Here is a 17,500-nt window from a genome sequence, read left to right on the forward strand (position 1 = left end):
AGAGGGTGTGTGTGTGTGTGAGAGAGAGAGGGTGCGTGTGTGAGAGACAGGGTGTGTGTGTGCGTGTGTATGTGTGTCAGCATATGCGTGTGTGAGAGGGTGTGTGTGTGTGTGTGTGTCCGTGTGTGTGTATGTGTGTGCATGTGCCCATGTACGTGTGTATGTGTGTGTGTATGTGTGTGTGAGAGAGGGTGTGTGTGTGTGTGTGTGTGTGTGTGTGAGAGAGAGAGAGAGAGGGTGTGTGTGTGTGTGTGTACATATGAGTGTGTGAGAGACAGGGTGTGTGTGTGCCTGTACGTGTGTATGTGTGTGAGCATATGCGTGTGTGAGAGGGTGTGTGTGTGTGTGTATGTGTGTGTGCCCATGTACATGTGTATGTGTGTGTATGCATGTGTTTGTTAGAGAGAGACGACGTGTGTGCGAGAGTGTGTGTGTGTGTGTGAAAGAGAGTGTGTGTGTGTGTGTGTGCTTGTGATAGAGAGTGTGTGTGTGTGTGCTTGTGATAGAGAGTGTGTGTGTGTGTGTGAAAGAGAGTGTGTGTGTGTGTGTGCTTGTGATAGAGAGTGTGTGTGTGCTTGTGAAAGAGAGTGTGTGTGTGTGTGTGTGTGTGTGTGTGTGTGTGTGTGTGTGTGTGTGGGAAAGAGAGTGTGTGTGTGTATGTGAGTGTGTGCTTGTGATAGAGAGTGTGTGTGTGTGTGTGTAAAGCCGCCTCATTTGTTTTAGTTACTCTGTTCACTGCCCTCCCTCCTCCTCACACCTCAGTGCTTAAGAGAAATCACACACACACACACACACACACACACACACACACACACACACACACACACACACATAAAAAGCCTTGCTTCAAATAAATTCCTCTACTCAGCCCTGTAGGGCAAGAAATGTACAAATGAATCGATTTTCAAAAACATCAGTAAAACATGAAGAACAAAAAGCTCCCTCAGTGTTTCTCCCAGATCGTAAACAAACACCAATAATTACACTCAGGTGTCCACAGACATGACACCAGTGCAAATATTCTCACTGTGCTGCAGATATGAACGCTTTCTCTCCCTCCGTCTCTCTCCTTCTCCATCATATCACCAGACGAAGAACATCAATCCACAGCTTCTTTTCAGAAACAATATTTACTGCAGAGAGAGGACATGGGCACTTTCACAAAGAGATGGAGAATAAAACGGGATTTGAGCCGGTGTCTGTATAAGTTGTGCAGTTATGGTTTTTAAGTAGGCCTTACGCTCAGCCTTGGAGATGTACACTCAATGAGCACAATATTAGGTATTTATTAGTCTTATTTTTTTTGACCAATTAAGTCTTCTGCTGCCCTGGCCTATCCACTTAAAAGTTATGATGCGTTGCGTGTTCAGAGATGTTCTTCTGCATACCACTGTGGTAATTCTTCACTTAAATTACCTGTTATTTAGCTGATGCTTTTATCGCGACTTGCAGTTGATTAGACTAAACGGGAGACAATCCCCCTGGAGCAATGAGGGGTTAAGGGCCTCTCTCAACAGCCATATGGGATCTTATGGTGGCTACGCCAGGGATTGAACCACCAATCCCAGTCATGTACCTTAACCACTACAGGCACTACACCTTCCTGTCAGCTTTGACCAGTCTGGCCCTTCTCCTCTGACCTCTCTCATTAACAAGGCGTTTCTGTCTGCAGAACTGCTGCTCACTGGATGTTTTTTTGTTTGTTGCACCATTCACTGCAAACTCTGGAGACTGTCATCCGTGAGAATCCCAGGAGATCAGCAGTTTCTGAGATACTCAAACCACCCTGTCTGGCACCAACAATCATTCCACAGTCACTTTGATCAGATGACTTCCCCATTCTGACATTTGGTCTGAAAAACAGCTGAACCGCTTGATCACGACTGCGTGCTTGTTGCCGCCACATGACTGGCTGATTAAATATTTGCATTAAGAAGTTGGTGCACAGGTATACCTAATAAAGTGCTCACAGACTGTATATCTCCACTTGAAGGCCATTTTACGTGAAGAACGCCTCAGGCCTACATCTACTTTCCGTCACTCAGACATGCTGTCAACAGCCCGAAGACGGGCGGACAGGGAGGGGCGCGCACTCGCCCAGGAGCGCGGACACATGCGCACATCTGCGCTCTGAATGTGACGCGTGCGCGCACAGGCGTCAGATCGACGGAGACTGAGAAATTGAGACGTAATAACGAGGCCGGGATGACCTCACTGCATTTCAGCACCAAAGAGAGCTCCGTGGCGTAATCCGTCTCCTCGGCTTTACGGTTTCCGCTTCCCCGGGAAGGGTGAAACCGTGGTCGTATCCCACGCCGAGCAACCGGAACGTCATTACTCGAGAGATACGCTATGTTGCCCTTTTCGATAATTGGTAGGAATCACGAGTAGCCTACATTTGTATTTTGGTATGATCTCGGAATTCAATACCTGTCGGCCACCTGTCTCTTTATGTGTAGGCTACAATTACGAGAATCCATCTTTTTCAGAGACAGCCAACATCTTTATATTGAGCCATGCGGTTGCTCAAGGGCGAATCTAATTCAGCCAGATGACATATTAACGGACTCCTTTTACTGAAGACACTGAGTAACGGTCCAGTAGGCGAAGAAAAGAGACGTAATTCTAAACTATAGGACGGATGCAGTCCGCTAGCCGAGTCGCCTCATCCGTTTTAGTTACTCAATGCCGTCAAACAATTCCCCTTCACAGAAACAGTTGCCAAGTTAATGCTTCAGAGTAGCCCCGCGGGGCGAGAAATGTACAAATGAATCGATTTTCAAAACCTCAGAAAAACATCTAGAGAGAAAAAAAAAGTACTATTAAAAATGCGTTTCTCTTCAATTGCACAAAAACGGCCGTGATTACGCTCAAACACAAAAGGGATGGTATTTGAATTTCTCCCGTAACCACACATATAAAAGCGGTCTCTTTTTGCCGCGCAATCAGAAACAAAAATGCATAGCTTCTTTGAAACCGTCCCCGCACATTAACACTGATAACAGTTTACAAATCACTCGGAGGCGCCTCAGCCATCTATCACGGCTGAATTTGAAAGGCGACTACCCGCAGGCACTTTTGTCAGTTGGCCGCCGCTCCACTCTCCCTCCCTCCACCGCGTCGAAGCTATAAGGTGGAGACTCGCCGGAAGTGGCGGCCAGGTCTTCGAAAGCTTCGGGCTCTTCTCGTTATAAGGAGAGGTGCGCGCGCTGCTCTGATGGGCGAGTTCGTCGGTTCGCACTATCTCCTCAACTCTCTCGATGAGACATTTTAATACCTAGTTTTGAGTCCCCGTTCGCGATAATTATTCCCACTGAGAAAGCAGCCTAATACCGAGGGCGGACCACGCTGATCAAAACGACTGCACCACACCGACCCGACTAACAAGAAAAGCAATCAGAAACGTTTCACACGTCTGCGGAATCCGTGCTGGGACCGACGTGATTGGCCGGTTTCAGTCACTCGCTTTCACCAGACTAAGCCCGCGCCCCACGCGCTCGTTTCTTCAGCTTGTTAGTGAAACTAATTGCACTTTGCCTTGAAAGTGGAATATGAGAAACATCGAACACGGTGTAGAACAATTGCATCGTCCAATTAACACGCGTTTGTCTGTGGGGGGGGGGGGGGGGGCGCACTGAATCCAAATGTGGCCATCTCAGATCTCAGGGGGAAAAAAACTGTCATCACTCAGCGAACAGAAAATGTCCCGACAACGTTACCGAAATGTTTGGTCAATGTTACAACATCGCCGCAACACTTCAGGAATGTTGTGAGAACGTTGGCAGCCTGTACAGCGATTCCAAAATCACAACGCCGCCGTATGCTTCTGAGGGCCTGCGCGTTCCGTAACAAAAGAGGAAAAACAATAAGTCGATCAGCAGCCTCCGTCAATTCCCTCCTTAGTAACCCGCGAGCTATTTAAATCACCCTGGATTCGGCTTTTCCGTTGAGCCGGCAGACGTGCAATTTGTGGACCGCATTCGAAAACTTCATATTGCAAAATGCATTTTTAGAAATGAAAGCCTTCGATTTCACTTTACATCATAACACCTACGTAACTCGATTAGGCATTAAAACAGCTGCTACATCGGCACACTAATGCTGCAAAGCATCATAACAATCACATCACTCTCGTGAGCGATGAGAGGAAGCATTCTCCGCTCTTTATGGATCCCGCTATCATAGGTGTGCAGTGTGAAAGCTCCCGGACAGAGAACCGTTTTACCCGAGAAAGAGCCCTTGATCCTTCAGTAGAATCACAGGGTTCCTTTTGGAAGCGTTGTTTTTACGAGAGTGTAAATTATGCAGCAAACTTTCCAAAACAGCCTCAAAGTCCCGGGTTCAGAATGATCTGTGGAAATATAAACAAACTTCACAGATCTCTCCGAGCTTTGTTCCCCAGGTGACTCACAGGCTGCCAGAAGTGGAGCTGCATTAGAGACCATATGCACAGGGCTGTGGCCACACAGTGTTTAAGAGCTGGCGTCCTTTCTCCCTCTCCCTCTCCCTCTATCTTTCACACTCACTCTCTCTCCCTCTCCCTCTCTTTCACACTCACTCTCTCCATCTCTCTCACACTCACTCTCTCTCCATCTCTCTTTCACACTCATTCACTCTCTCCCTCTCTCTTTCACACTCACTCACTCCCTCTTTCACACTCACTCTCTTCCTCTCCCTCTTTCACACTCACTCTCTCCCCCTCTCTTTCACACTCACTCTCTCCATCTCTCTCCCTCGCTCTCTCTTTCACACTCACTCTCTCCATCTCTCTTTCACACTCATTCACTCTCTCCCTCTCTCTCTTTCACTTACTCACTCTCTCCCTCTCTCTCTTTCAAACTCACTCTCTCCATCTCTCTTTCACACTCATTCACTCTCTCCCTCCCTCTTTCACACTCACTCTCCATCTCTCTTTCACACTCCCTCACTCTCTCCATCTTTTTCACACTCCCTCACTCTTTCACTCACTCTCTCTTCCTCTCTGTCACACTCACTCTCTTTTCCTCCCTCTCTCTGTCTCTTTGATGCGTCTGGCTGGCATTCAGCACACGCATCACCACGGTGATGAATGTACACACGTGCCCCACCCCCACCATGCCCCCCCCCCCCATGCAGACCTATCCCAGCTGCACACTGCGGCTCAGTCAAACCAACAGGGCAGAAGAATGAGATATCAATATTAATATTCACCATAAGAATCACAATTAATTACGCCAATATCAACGATCAATATGCTCAACATCATTATATTATTAATGGTAAATGGTTGCCATTCATATAGTGCCTTTATTCAAAGCGCTGTACAATTGATGCTTCTCATTCATACACACACTAACGGCAATTGGATGCCATGCAAGGCGCCGACTAGCCAAAGGAGCATTTGGGGGTTAGGTGTCTTGCTCAGGGATATTTCGACACAGCCCGGGCGGGGGATCGAACCAGCAACCCTCCGACTGCCAGATGACTGCTCTTACTGCCTGAGCCATGTCGCCATGTGGTGTGTGTGTGTGTGTGTGTGTGTGTGTGTGTGTGTGTGTGTGTGTGTGTGTGTGTGTGTGTGTGTGTGTGTGTGTGTGTGTGTGTGTGTGTGTGTGTGTGTGTGTGTGTGTGTGTGTGTGTGTGTGTGTGTGTGTGTGTGCCTGATTGTGTGTGTATGTGTGTGTGTCTGTGTGTGTGCGTGTGTTGGGAATGGCGTCTCAGATCTCTATGATGATGTGTGATGTCAGAACTCCGTATTTTTTTGGATTTCATCAGCTGTTGATCTCATCTTTCCGTCTTATCTTTCTGTCTTATCTTTCTCTCTGTCATATCTTTTTAGTTCTCTCTCAGTGTTCATCTCTTTCAGGCATCGTTCTCTCATCCCATCTTTCTCTCTCAGTTTCTCAGTCTTTCTCTCTCCCTCTCCCTCTCTCTCTCTCTTTCTCTCCCTTAAATTACCTTTATAAGCAGGACCACACATCAGTATTGCCAAAGCAATCAAACCAATTGTTTACATAGACTGTAAAATAAGAGTCAGCCAGAACATCTAAATCAACAGTAATTATGCAATCAGCTGGATGCCTGGACCTTCAATAATAACAGGATGAGATGAGATGGGATGGGGTGGGATGGGATGAGATTGGGCGTTACATATAAAATGAAATGGTAATAAAGAACAATAACCAAAAATCTGAGGCTATAGCATGCACACATGCACACATGCACACACACACACACACAAACACACACTCAGTGGCTGAAGTGAGGTTCTGCTTTCAATATGAAGATTATTAGAGAGAACATCTGTGTATATATATCATGATATGCAGCCTATTAGTAATTGGGTTCAGTAAGTACTCAGAAGGAAGAAATGATTCATCCCTCATGCTCTGCCATCTGAAAGCAGACTCACATCCAATACAATACAACCAATACAATACATCCAGGTTACAACACGTGTGCACACACACACACACACTCACACACACACATGCGTGCGTGCACACACACACAAACTCACTCATGCATGCACACACACACACACACACACTCATGCGTGCACACAAATACAGACACACACACACACACATGTGCGCGCGCACACACACACACACACACACACACATAAATACTCAACCTACTTTGTTGCTACAAAACTGAATGATCAGAACAGACTGGATGAGCAGTGTGGAATGCCGCCGCAGCCTCCCCCGTTTCGCCAGGACGACGGGGTGGGAGTGTGTTCTTCCGCGGTGGGGGGCTGTGAGGAATTACAGTCAGGCACGGGGAGGACGCCTGTCCTCGGGGTCCTTCAGCTGGCCGTGTGCTCTTAATAGCGAATAAAGTGAAATGTGTTATTTGTGGGGTCTAAATGAAAACCTGCGTACACACAGCCCTCTGAGAGACCGCTGTGTCCTGGCTTCACCAGGCTCAACGCGTTCTCTACGCTGTGAATGAGGAGCGGAGTATCCGCAAGGAATCTGAGCTTTGACCGTGAAGAAAGCCTTTAGCATTGTCTGAAGAGGTTTGGACAGAGGAAGAGTGTGGTCACACTCACACACTCACACACTCACTCACACACTCACACTCACACACTCACACACTCACACACACACTCACACACTCACACACTCACACACTCACTCACACACTCACACTCACACACTCACACACACACTCACACACACTCACACTCACACTCACACACTCACTCACGCACACACAGACAGAGGAAGAGTGTGGTCACCTGCACACTCACACTCACACTCACACGCTCACACACTCACTCACGCACACACAGTCACATTCACACTCACACTCACTCACACACACACACACACTCAGACAGAGGAAGAGTGTGGTCACCTGCACACTCACACACACACACACTCACTCACGCTCACACTCACACTCACACACACACACACACTCAGACAGAGGAAGAGTGTGGTCACCTGCACACTCACACTCACACTCACACGCTCACACACTCACTCACGCACACACAGTCACATTCACACTCACACTCACTCACACACACACACACACTCAGACAGAGGAAGAGTGTGGTCACCTGCACACTCACACACACACACACTCACTCACGCTCACACTCACACTCACACACACACACACACTCAGACAGAGGAAGAGTGTGGTCACCTGCACACTCACACTCACACTCAAACACTCACACACTCACTCACGCACACACAGTCACATTCACACTCACACTCACTCACACACACACACACACACACTCAGACAGAGGAAGAGTGTGGTCACCTGCACACTCACACACACACACACACACTCACTCACACTCACACTCACACTCACAAACTCACACGGACAGAGGAAGAGTGTGGTCACCTGCACACACAGGTCTGGAGGAAGCTTCCAATCAGTCTCTCAAAACATCCTCTCCTCCAAAAATAAAACTATCTTCTTTTTCCATTTCCCAGAATGGCGTTAAGGATTAGTCATAAACATACAGTTGTGAATTTGAACATTATTTGTTGGTTCAGTTAAGATTGACAGTACAGTACTGAACTTTCAAATTCATAAAAAAACAAAATGTGCAAAATTGGGACTGAAAGGTGTTTTGGGGAGATAAGGCTGCCTTAAAGTATGTATAACTGGAGATTAGATAAACATTTTATAGAGAAAATTCAGTGGATGAAAATAACAAAGTTTTTCTTCAGAAATGCCAGGGGACATCTGTGCAATTCATATTCAGATTCAAGCAACATCTGTTCTTAATTTCGACTCTTAATTAAACTTAATTGGGAGGTTTTTTGACTTTTTTGTTAGGAGAGTTTAGCAATCATCAAAATGAACAACAACAAAAATTAACTTTGGCCAAACTGTGCGAAGACAAAATGTTTTGGATGCATTTATTTCTGTAACGTAACCCTGTAAAGTTTAACACCACAAATACATGATTAGAATGTTCTTGCAGGGACATTCTAGTGCCGATGTCACAATCACTAGCAGTAATTGAAAGCAACGGGTTCTAGAACACTCACTTAGAATGTTGAAAGAAACATTCCAACTTCAAGGTGTAAATAAAGACATTCATCCATCCATCCATCCATTATCTTAACCCGCTTATTCTGAAAAAGGTCGCAGGGGGGCTGGAGCCTATCCCAGCATACATTGGGCGAAAGGCAGGAATATACCCTGGATAGGTCGCCAGTCCATCGCAGGGCACACACACCATTCACTCACACATTCATACCTACAGGCAATTTAGACTCTCCAATCAGCCTAACGTGCATGTCTTTGGACTGTGGGAGGAAACCCACGCAGACACGGGGAGAACATGCAAACTCAACACACAGAGGCCCCGGCCGACGGGGATTCGAACCCAGGACCTCCTTGCTGTGAGGCGGCAGTGCTGCCCACTGCACCATCCGTGCCGCCATAAACAAAGACAAATGGACTGAATTCAGTCCTAAATGTTGAAGAGCTGCAAATGAAGACCAGGGAGCACAGGAATGTGGGTCTCAACATCAGCCATGGTAACATGCCCTCAGCAGGAAGTAGACAGACAGACATCCCCAGTGCATGATTCAGCAGACCCGTGCCGGTGACCTCTGTACGATACACCGCCGCTCCCCCTGGACAAAGTGCCTAATTAACCGCTCTGGTGCTAACGAGGGGTCCTTGACGGCACTAATTAGACCCGGCTCTCTCCTCAGCTCGATGGGAATGCGCAGGAGGTCAAGATACCCACGATGCACCAGGGCACACGGAGGGGAAGCACACGACACCCGAAGGGAACCGGGGACACCCTATCACAGGAAGTGATGTCATTACCACACGGCCGAACAGAGGACCTGAAGAGCTCATTGGTCCATCCACACCTGAGCTGATGAACACTGCGGGGTGAAACACCGGGCTCCTTCCATTCGCGTATTTTTACCCTCTTTTTCATTTTCCGTGCTCCGTTTTCTACTGTGAACTCCACCCATCAGGAGAGGCGAGGGAAAGAAGTAAAGATGAGGAGATGGAGAAAACGTGATTTAGGCAAATAGAATGATAATAAAACTCCTTGCTCCTTCAAAGCCACGTCAGTTACAGACGTGGCAGATGCGTGGCAGATGTTCAGAGGTGGATCCACAGGTTGATCATTTATACCTCAAAAAAAACACTTCTGCAGAGGATGTGCTCACGTCTCCTTCCTCAAAGGCAGGACTGGGAGTTCCTTCTACTTCCAGCTCCCAGAAGGAACAATTAACGGGCGGAAATGTCCTGGAAGGTGGCAAACCTCGATCGATTTCCAGGTCAGGAGCCAGAAAAGGAAAAACGGGGGAAAATAAGCGACTGGAATGAGCCCATCGTGTGCAATATAGTCAAACAACTGAGTGTGTGGGGTTTCCCCTATAACTCCAGCACCCATGAAAAGAGTGTTTTTCTCTCCCTCTACACAGGCTGCAAGTCGACTGGAGACATCTGGAGCAAAGCCTGTGTGTGTGTGTGTGTGTGTGTGTGAGTGTGTGTGTGTGTGTGTGTGTGTGTGTGAGTGTGTGTGCGTGTGTGTGTGTGTGTGTGTGTGTGAGTGTGTGTGTGTGTGTGTGAGTGTGTGTGCGTGTGTGTGTGTGTGTGTGAGTGTGTGTGTGCGTGTGTGTGTGTGTGTGCGTGTGTGAGTGTGTGTGTGCGTGTGTGTGCGTGTGTGTGTGTGTGAGTGAGAGCGTGAGAGTGTGTGTGTGTGTATGTGTGTGAGTGAGAGCGTGAGAGAGCGTTTTTATACATTTATGAGACCCCTGTCAAAAACAGAACATATATGAATACAGACATGCAGTAGAGGGGTGTTGGGGTGATGTTCAAGGGCATTATTGTATTATAGCAATCGGATTATGAAAAGGTGAATCCATTTCCCATAAATCACCAATCTTACACGTCCGTTTTGAAATGCCACATTCATCTTTGTCAAGGTGGGGGCATTTTAATTCAGTCAGTTCCTCATGAACTGCATGCCAATTTGTTTCCCAGATTTACTGAATGGACATTGATCGGACACCAAGAGAGAGAGAGAGAGAGAGAGAAAGAGAGAGAGAGAGAGAGAGATAGCTGTGGTGGTGGTTAGTATAATTTCTCCTTCTTCTCTCTCTCACTCTCTCACTCTTATCTGTCTCTCCCTCTATCCCTCCCTCTCTCTCGTTGGTCCTGAGACGCTGATACGCTGCAGAGAGACGGTGTTCCACTCACTCCAGACAGAGATGTGTGAGTTTGTGAATGTGTGAACACGTGAAACTAAATGTTGAGCTACACCTCTCACGTGTTCATCACAGACTCATCCCCCTGAGCTCCTAAAGTCTACGGTGCTGAACAACACAGTTCCCATTTTCATTTTAATTAATGAATTAATAGTAATAATAAATACATGTGTTATTTAGCTGATGCTTTTATCCAAAGGGACATACAGTTGATTAGACTAAGCAGGGGACAATCCCCCCCCTGGAACAATGTGGGGTTAGGGGCCTTGCTCAAGGGCCCAACAGCTGTGCTGATCTTATTGTGGCAACACCAGGGCTTGAACCACCGACCTTCCGGGTCCCTGTCATGTTCCTTAGCCACCAGGCAACAGACTACCCCCTATAACATAACACAACACAATTATGAGACCACTACCACTACAGATAATGCATTGTTTACTGAAATGCAAGACAGTATCTAGCACCGTATCGAGGGGGCGGTCTGCTCTTACCCTGAGAGAGGGGTTCTTCCTGCAGCTCGGACCGGACCAGTCCATGACGGGCGAGGATGATGACGAAGATGAAGAAGGGGGTGACATCCGACCACGTGACCCGCATGGCTATCACCGTCCTGGCATCTCAGATCCTGCTCAGTCTGAGACAGACGGACAGACAGACAGACCCACACATCAGCCACAGACCTAGGTCTCGCTCTGCTCAGCAACATGTCAACCTCACTCATAAAATGAACCACCGTGAAATATTCCATATCAGTAAACAAACAATAGGTATCAGCTGGCATTTGCGTTCTTATCAATATATGCACAAGCACAAGCACACACACACACATACTGCAGAGCCCCCTCAGTCACTGTAAGGCTGAATTCTCCAGCTCCATACGGGAGGGTTATAGGCTGGAGCACAGAGCACAGCGCCCCCTGCAGGGGGAGTGTCTGTCTGTGGGCCCAGAGCCACCAGACCAGCCATCTGTGGAACAACCTGTTCGCCCCTACATCACTTTAATTACAGCCCAGTGACCAGCATGCACTGCCTCAGGCTCTCTGTCCTCCTCTCCCTCTCTGCCTCTCCCTCTCTCTGTCCCTCTCTCTCTCCCTCTCTCAGTCCCTCTCTCTCTCCCTCTCTGTCTCACTCCTCTCTTTCTCTGCTGCCACTCGTTTCTCTTCTTTCTCTCCTCTCTCTCTCCACTCTATCACTCTCTGCCTCGCTCTCTTTTTCTCTTTCAGACGGCCTCTCCTGTCTATTTAAACCCCTTTATAACTCCTTTATACCTACACACCTCTTTCCCAACCACTCCCTCTTCTGTGAGTAGTGTAGGGACCACATTTCCCACAATCCCACAGGGCAATTCCGCGACGTCCACCCCGCATGACGTCTAGCTCGGTTCAGCCAATCCCGTAATGGCGGGAGCAATAAACTTTCCCCGTATAAGAGCAAGGATGTTCTCGGGATTCTCCCCCTTCTTCCCATTTCTTCTTCGACGCTCCCTCTGTGGCCATTCTCTTCAGCTCATCTGCTCCGAGACTCGGACAGAGGCTGAATGCTGCACAGCGCACTACCAGGCCTACGGACACACCTAGTTACCTCGCGGTAACTTAGTGGCCCATAGCGAGTGGAAGCTGGTGTATGCGGAACGCTACATCAGTTTACCACTGCAAACCACAGCAACAAACTTTTACACACGGAAAAAGAACTCCCCAGTTTTGCGCATCTCTCCAGGACAGCATTCACAGCACCATCGCGGCTCCTACCAGGACAGCACGTCTTTTGGATCCAGAAATGCGCTTGGACTCAGTGAGACACAACAAACATTCAGGCATAGGCAGTGTTTAGTTTAGTCTTAGCTGATATTGTGAATCTTTGTCTTATCATTTCAATGTATTCTGTGATATGTATATGTGCGTGAATTGATTCGCCGTCTTTCGCGCATATATAGAGTAAACTACGCAAGTCGTCTCTTCTCACAGCTAACACTAACACTAACAACGCCCACTTTTACCTTTCCTTTGTTCAAGGGACACGCACGCTTGCGTGTCTCCACACACACACACACACACACAGACACACACACACAGACACACACACACTCACACACACACACAGACACACACACACTCACACACACACACACACACAGACACACACACACTCACACACACACACACACACACACACACAGACACACACACACACACACAGACACACACACACACACACACACCCTACTAACTTACTCTACTAACTTCCCGTTAGTTCATCTGTTCTGTGTTTGTACGTTTGCTTAATAAATAGATTTTATTAAACTCGGTGTCTGTTTTGGCGTCACATAGACATGAGAGCTGAGTTAAAGCAGTCTTTCAAAGAACTTCCAACCTTCAGGTTATCGGTATGTTTAATCACTGATATTGGTTATTTTAATTATTCATTAAAATACTATATTTGTGGTTAGATATTTGATAACAGTAATTTTATGAGACTGATTAATTTTTTGCAGTTATACTGCTACACTACATTAATTGGCGCCCCGGTTTCATAGAGAGTAAAATCCCTGGCACAGTTAGGTGTCATTCTGTCCCTCTGCCAAACTTCACACAAAGAACCACCTCCACCCAACACCCTCAGCATACGCTGCTACCACACCTGCTCCACACCAGAACAGCTCCAGAATGCAGGGACGGGTTCCACGTTCATCACAGAACCATATGCAGCAGCCCAAACAACATTAGCACACTAACACTGGCATAAAGCTGTATTTTAGAAAAACACAAAATGACAGGATGAAAACGGAAAGAAGCTTAATGTTAGTAACTGAACCTGTTTTACTCAACGCGTGCACACGTGTAGTGTTCAGTAACTAAATCTCTTTTACTCAACACGTGCACACGTGTAGTGTTCAGTAACTGAACCTCTTTTACTCAACACGTGCACACGTGTAGTGTTCAGTAACTAAACCTCTTTTACTCAACGCGTGCACACGTGTAGTGTTCAGTAACTGAACCTCTTTTACTCAACGCGTGCACACGTGTAGTCTTCAGTCGTATAGTCGGAGTGGACTCCAAGGAATATTTTCCTACCCCAGCAAACTGATTTTCTTTTCACTGGGTGACAGGCCATGAATGATATTCTAAAATGGTTGAAAACTCAGTCAAATATTATGCTAAACAACGAATAAGCGGGCAGCTCCGTACTCTTTGCATTCCCCTGGAGAGACGTGTTATGATCTTGATTTCTGTCTGTTAGTTTATTTGGTATTTTTGGAAATGTATTATTTTTCATATTCATGTCTGGTGTTCTGTTTACATTCATTAGTCTTTGCACTCGTCTTCCCCTGTGATGTCTGTGTCTGAATGTTTCTGATCCCGAGTCACTCCCCTGTGATGTCTGTGTCTGAATGTTTCTGATCCCGAGTCACTCCCCTGTGATGTCTGTGTCTGAATGTTTCTGATCCCGAGTCACTCCCCTGTGATGTCTGTGTCTGAATGTTTCTGATCCCGAGGCACTCCCCTGTGATGTCTGTGTCTGAATGTTTCTGATCCCGAGTTACTTTCCTGTCTGCGTGCCCCACTATTCGGGTGGTTTCGGAATTTTCCGGTTTCCCACGATTCCTTCTGTCTCGCTGTTCTTACTTCCTGCTTTTTCTCCATTTCATGTTTGCAGATTATAGCACTAATATACTAATCGCAACTAACATGGAATTTGTACTAACTATATTAACACACCAATATGTTCGTCTAACTAAGAAACTAACATTCACTAGTTTTGGGGATTTGTAATTTAATCACGTAACTAACAGACTTGAGTTTGATACCTCTGATCTTCAGCAGGGATCAGCAAACTGCGGCTCTTCTTCATTTAGCAACCGAAGGTCCCCAGGGTTTTATTCACACTGAGAAATCAGCAGCCAATTCAGACCCAATAAGACAGATGAAGTGAGTTACCTGGGTGATTAAGTGGCAAAATCAGGAATGGGCAAGGTGGGCCATATATGCTTCTGGATATATGCTATAATCCGGCATACACACCAGCCCTCCAGGACTGGAGTTAATCCTGCACACACACCAGCCCTCCAGGACTGGAGTTACCCATCCCTGCTATAATCCTGCATACACACCGGCCCTCCAGGACTGGAGTTACCCATCCCTGCTATAATCCTGCATACACACCGGCCCTCCAGGACTGGGATAAATTGATGGATTAAGAGCAGTGAGACAGTGAAAATGAGCAGAGCCTGCTGATCTCCGGACTGCAGGGGGCGCTGTGTCTCTCCAGGGTGAAGAGTAATATCAACTCTGCGTCCTGAATCCAAATCCAGCCCTGGATTTATTTTCCCCCGGGTGATTAGTGCTGCCGATTGGCCAGCCTGCGTTCACACCTGACGCCCAGGTGATGGGGGAGGACAGGCAGCCGGGCTCAGCCCCTGGCGGCCGTGAGCTTCTGATCCCTGGAGTCGAGCAACAACTGGAGGCATGGCCTCATCATGCTGCAGGCACCGCGGACGTGAGAACATTTCATATGCAGTTAAACACCTAATGCTATTCATGTATTCCTGAATGCGTGATGTAAACTTGCTTTTCAATCATATTTCACTCTGCATGCATTCTTACTTTCAAGATGCAGTGGCAGTATAATTGGGGTATTTCTGATGCGGTAGAAGTTGGCGTACTACATATACATATACATATGAGAGAATGACCTCAGATTTCTCATCATTGATCGTTCTGTTACAGCATGAAAAACATTCTCTTCTGGCATTTGTAAACCCTGCAGGCCTGTGCACTGTGTCTGACACGAGCCCTTTGAAGAGTACCTTTTGGAATGTTTTCTAAGTCAGTGTTCTAGACCTCCACCGCTTTCCATTCACCGGCAGCGATTGTGACATCAGCATTAGAATGTTCAGACAAGGACATTCTCATGACATTACGGTGTGTTCTAGAAAACTAAGAATGTTGAGAAAAACACCCCAAAGGGTTAAGTTCTGCTTTAGTGATCCTTTTCAGGATGAGGACGGTGCCTTGGCTCCAGTCATCAATTGCAGCACTACAAGGCACATCCAGTCCCGCTCTCTCTCTCTGTCTCTGTCTCTCTCCCTCCCTGTCTCTCTTTCTCTCTCTCTCTCTGTCTCTCTCTCTTTTATCTCTAATTTATCCCCCTCTCCCTCACACGGAACAAATGGCAGGCGTTATAGAGATGTGTGATAGATGAACCGCAGCCAAGAATGTGTCAAGTTTTAAATGAGTCTTATATCACAATTATCACCAGGTTCATATAACCAGCCCAGCACATTTATGGAGCAATAATTCTGAACAGAAAATGCATTATATTACACAATGGCAATAACTGAATCATTCTAATATGACACATACAGTATATTCAGAATCAAGACAGGGCATTGCTTTCCCAGAAGGCGATGCATTCCTGACTGCACTATTCCGAGATTATCCTTAACCCTGAGAAGAGTACAGGTTTTTTGGAATGTTTTTGTTTTTTCCCCGCTGAAAACTCTCAAGTCAGGGTTCTAGAACTCCACCGGGTCCAGCCACCAGTCGTGATTGTGACATCAGCATTAGAACGTTCAGTTAAGAACACTCTAATCACCAATTTGTGATCTCGCACCTTACAGGGTGAAAAAATAATGAAAGGGTTAAGGTTAAATATAGACACAGGAATTCCCAACGCTCCGTGTTTTCCCACAGACAGGAATAAAACGAGTGGGTGTGGAGAGACTCCAGGTGGTGTGGTGTTCCCCTCATTAATCAGGAATGACGATGAGACTCGGCTTATGTAACGAGACAAGGTCCCTCCTGGCACGGAGACCACACACATCCATCATTCCAGCTTTCCATATCCGGCTCGGAGGAATCACCATAGACGCCTTATTCCAGGGATCTACACCACAACCTGGGGGCCAGTCTGTCAGCTCAACCAGACCATAGAAATCTGGCGCAGAGACGAACATTCATCTGTTCAACTGTTACACAGTGGCATTTGCCCTAACCTGGGTCAAACAGCTATGTCAAATATTAGAACCTTTTATGTCCTGCTACACCAGTCCTCCAGCTACCCCAGTAATCCTGTGGGTTAAATCAAAGTTTCTGCCCATCAAAGCTGCAGCTCCTCTAAAAAATATAAATCTAATCGGGCCACTGGCATAATTATTGAGAAGACAGTCACCCAGAAAGATTGGATTTAAAAAACAAACCTAATTTGAGCATACAGATGTAGGAACCACAACTCCCACAATCCCACAGGACAATTCCGCAAGGTCCACCCCGCATGACGTCTAGCTTGGTTCAGCCAATCCCGTAATGGCGGGAGCAATAAACTTTCCCGTATAAGAGCAAGACATGTTCTTATTCTTCCTCTTCTTCTCCCTTCTTCCCATTCCATCTCTTGGACGCACCCTTTTTGGCCATTCGCTTCAGCTCATCTGCTCCGAGACTCGGACAGAGGCTGAATGCTGCACAGCGCACTACCAGGCCTACGGACACACCCAGTTACCTCGCGGTAACTTATTGGCCCATAGCGAGTGGAAACTGGTGTACGCGGAACGCTACATCAGTTTACTCCTGCAAAGCTCACCGGCGAACAACAGCAACAAACTTTTACATACGGAAAAAGAACCAGCGGACACATTTTTCCAGAACCGAGCGGACCAGACGACAACGCGCAGCCCACGGGAACATCCCAGCTCTACGCACCTCTTCACAACACACATTCACCGCACCATCGCGGCTCCTATAAGGACAGCACGTCTCATTACCATCACGGCTCCTATAAGGACAGCACGTCTCATTACCATCGCG

General features: G+C 47.1%; 1 protein-coding gene across 1 annotated transcript in view; it reads right to left on the reverse strand.

Moving 5' to 3' along the window:
- LOC133133582 (roundabout homolog 1-like) overlaps positions 1-11,331 on the reverse strand; it is a 134,982-nt gene extending 123,651 nt beyond the window's left edge. The window contains exon 1 of the mRNA XM_061249683.1: positions 11,192-11,331. Coding sequence (XP_061105667.1) covers positions 11,192-11,297 — 106 coding nt within the window. The 5' untranslated portion in view covers positions 11,298-11,331. The remainder of the gene's footprint in view (positions 1-11,191) is intronic.
- Positions 11,332-17,500: the final 6,169 nt, after the last annotated feature.

This window comes from Conger conger, chromosome 7 (genome assembly GCF_963514075.1).
Source record: "Conger conger chromosome 7, fConCon1.1, whole genome shotgun sequence".
NCBI classification, from domain to species: domain Eukaryota; kingdom Metazoa; phylum Chordata; class Actinopteri; order Anguilliformes; family Congridae; genus Conger; species Conger conger.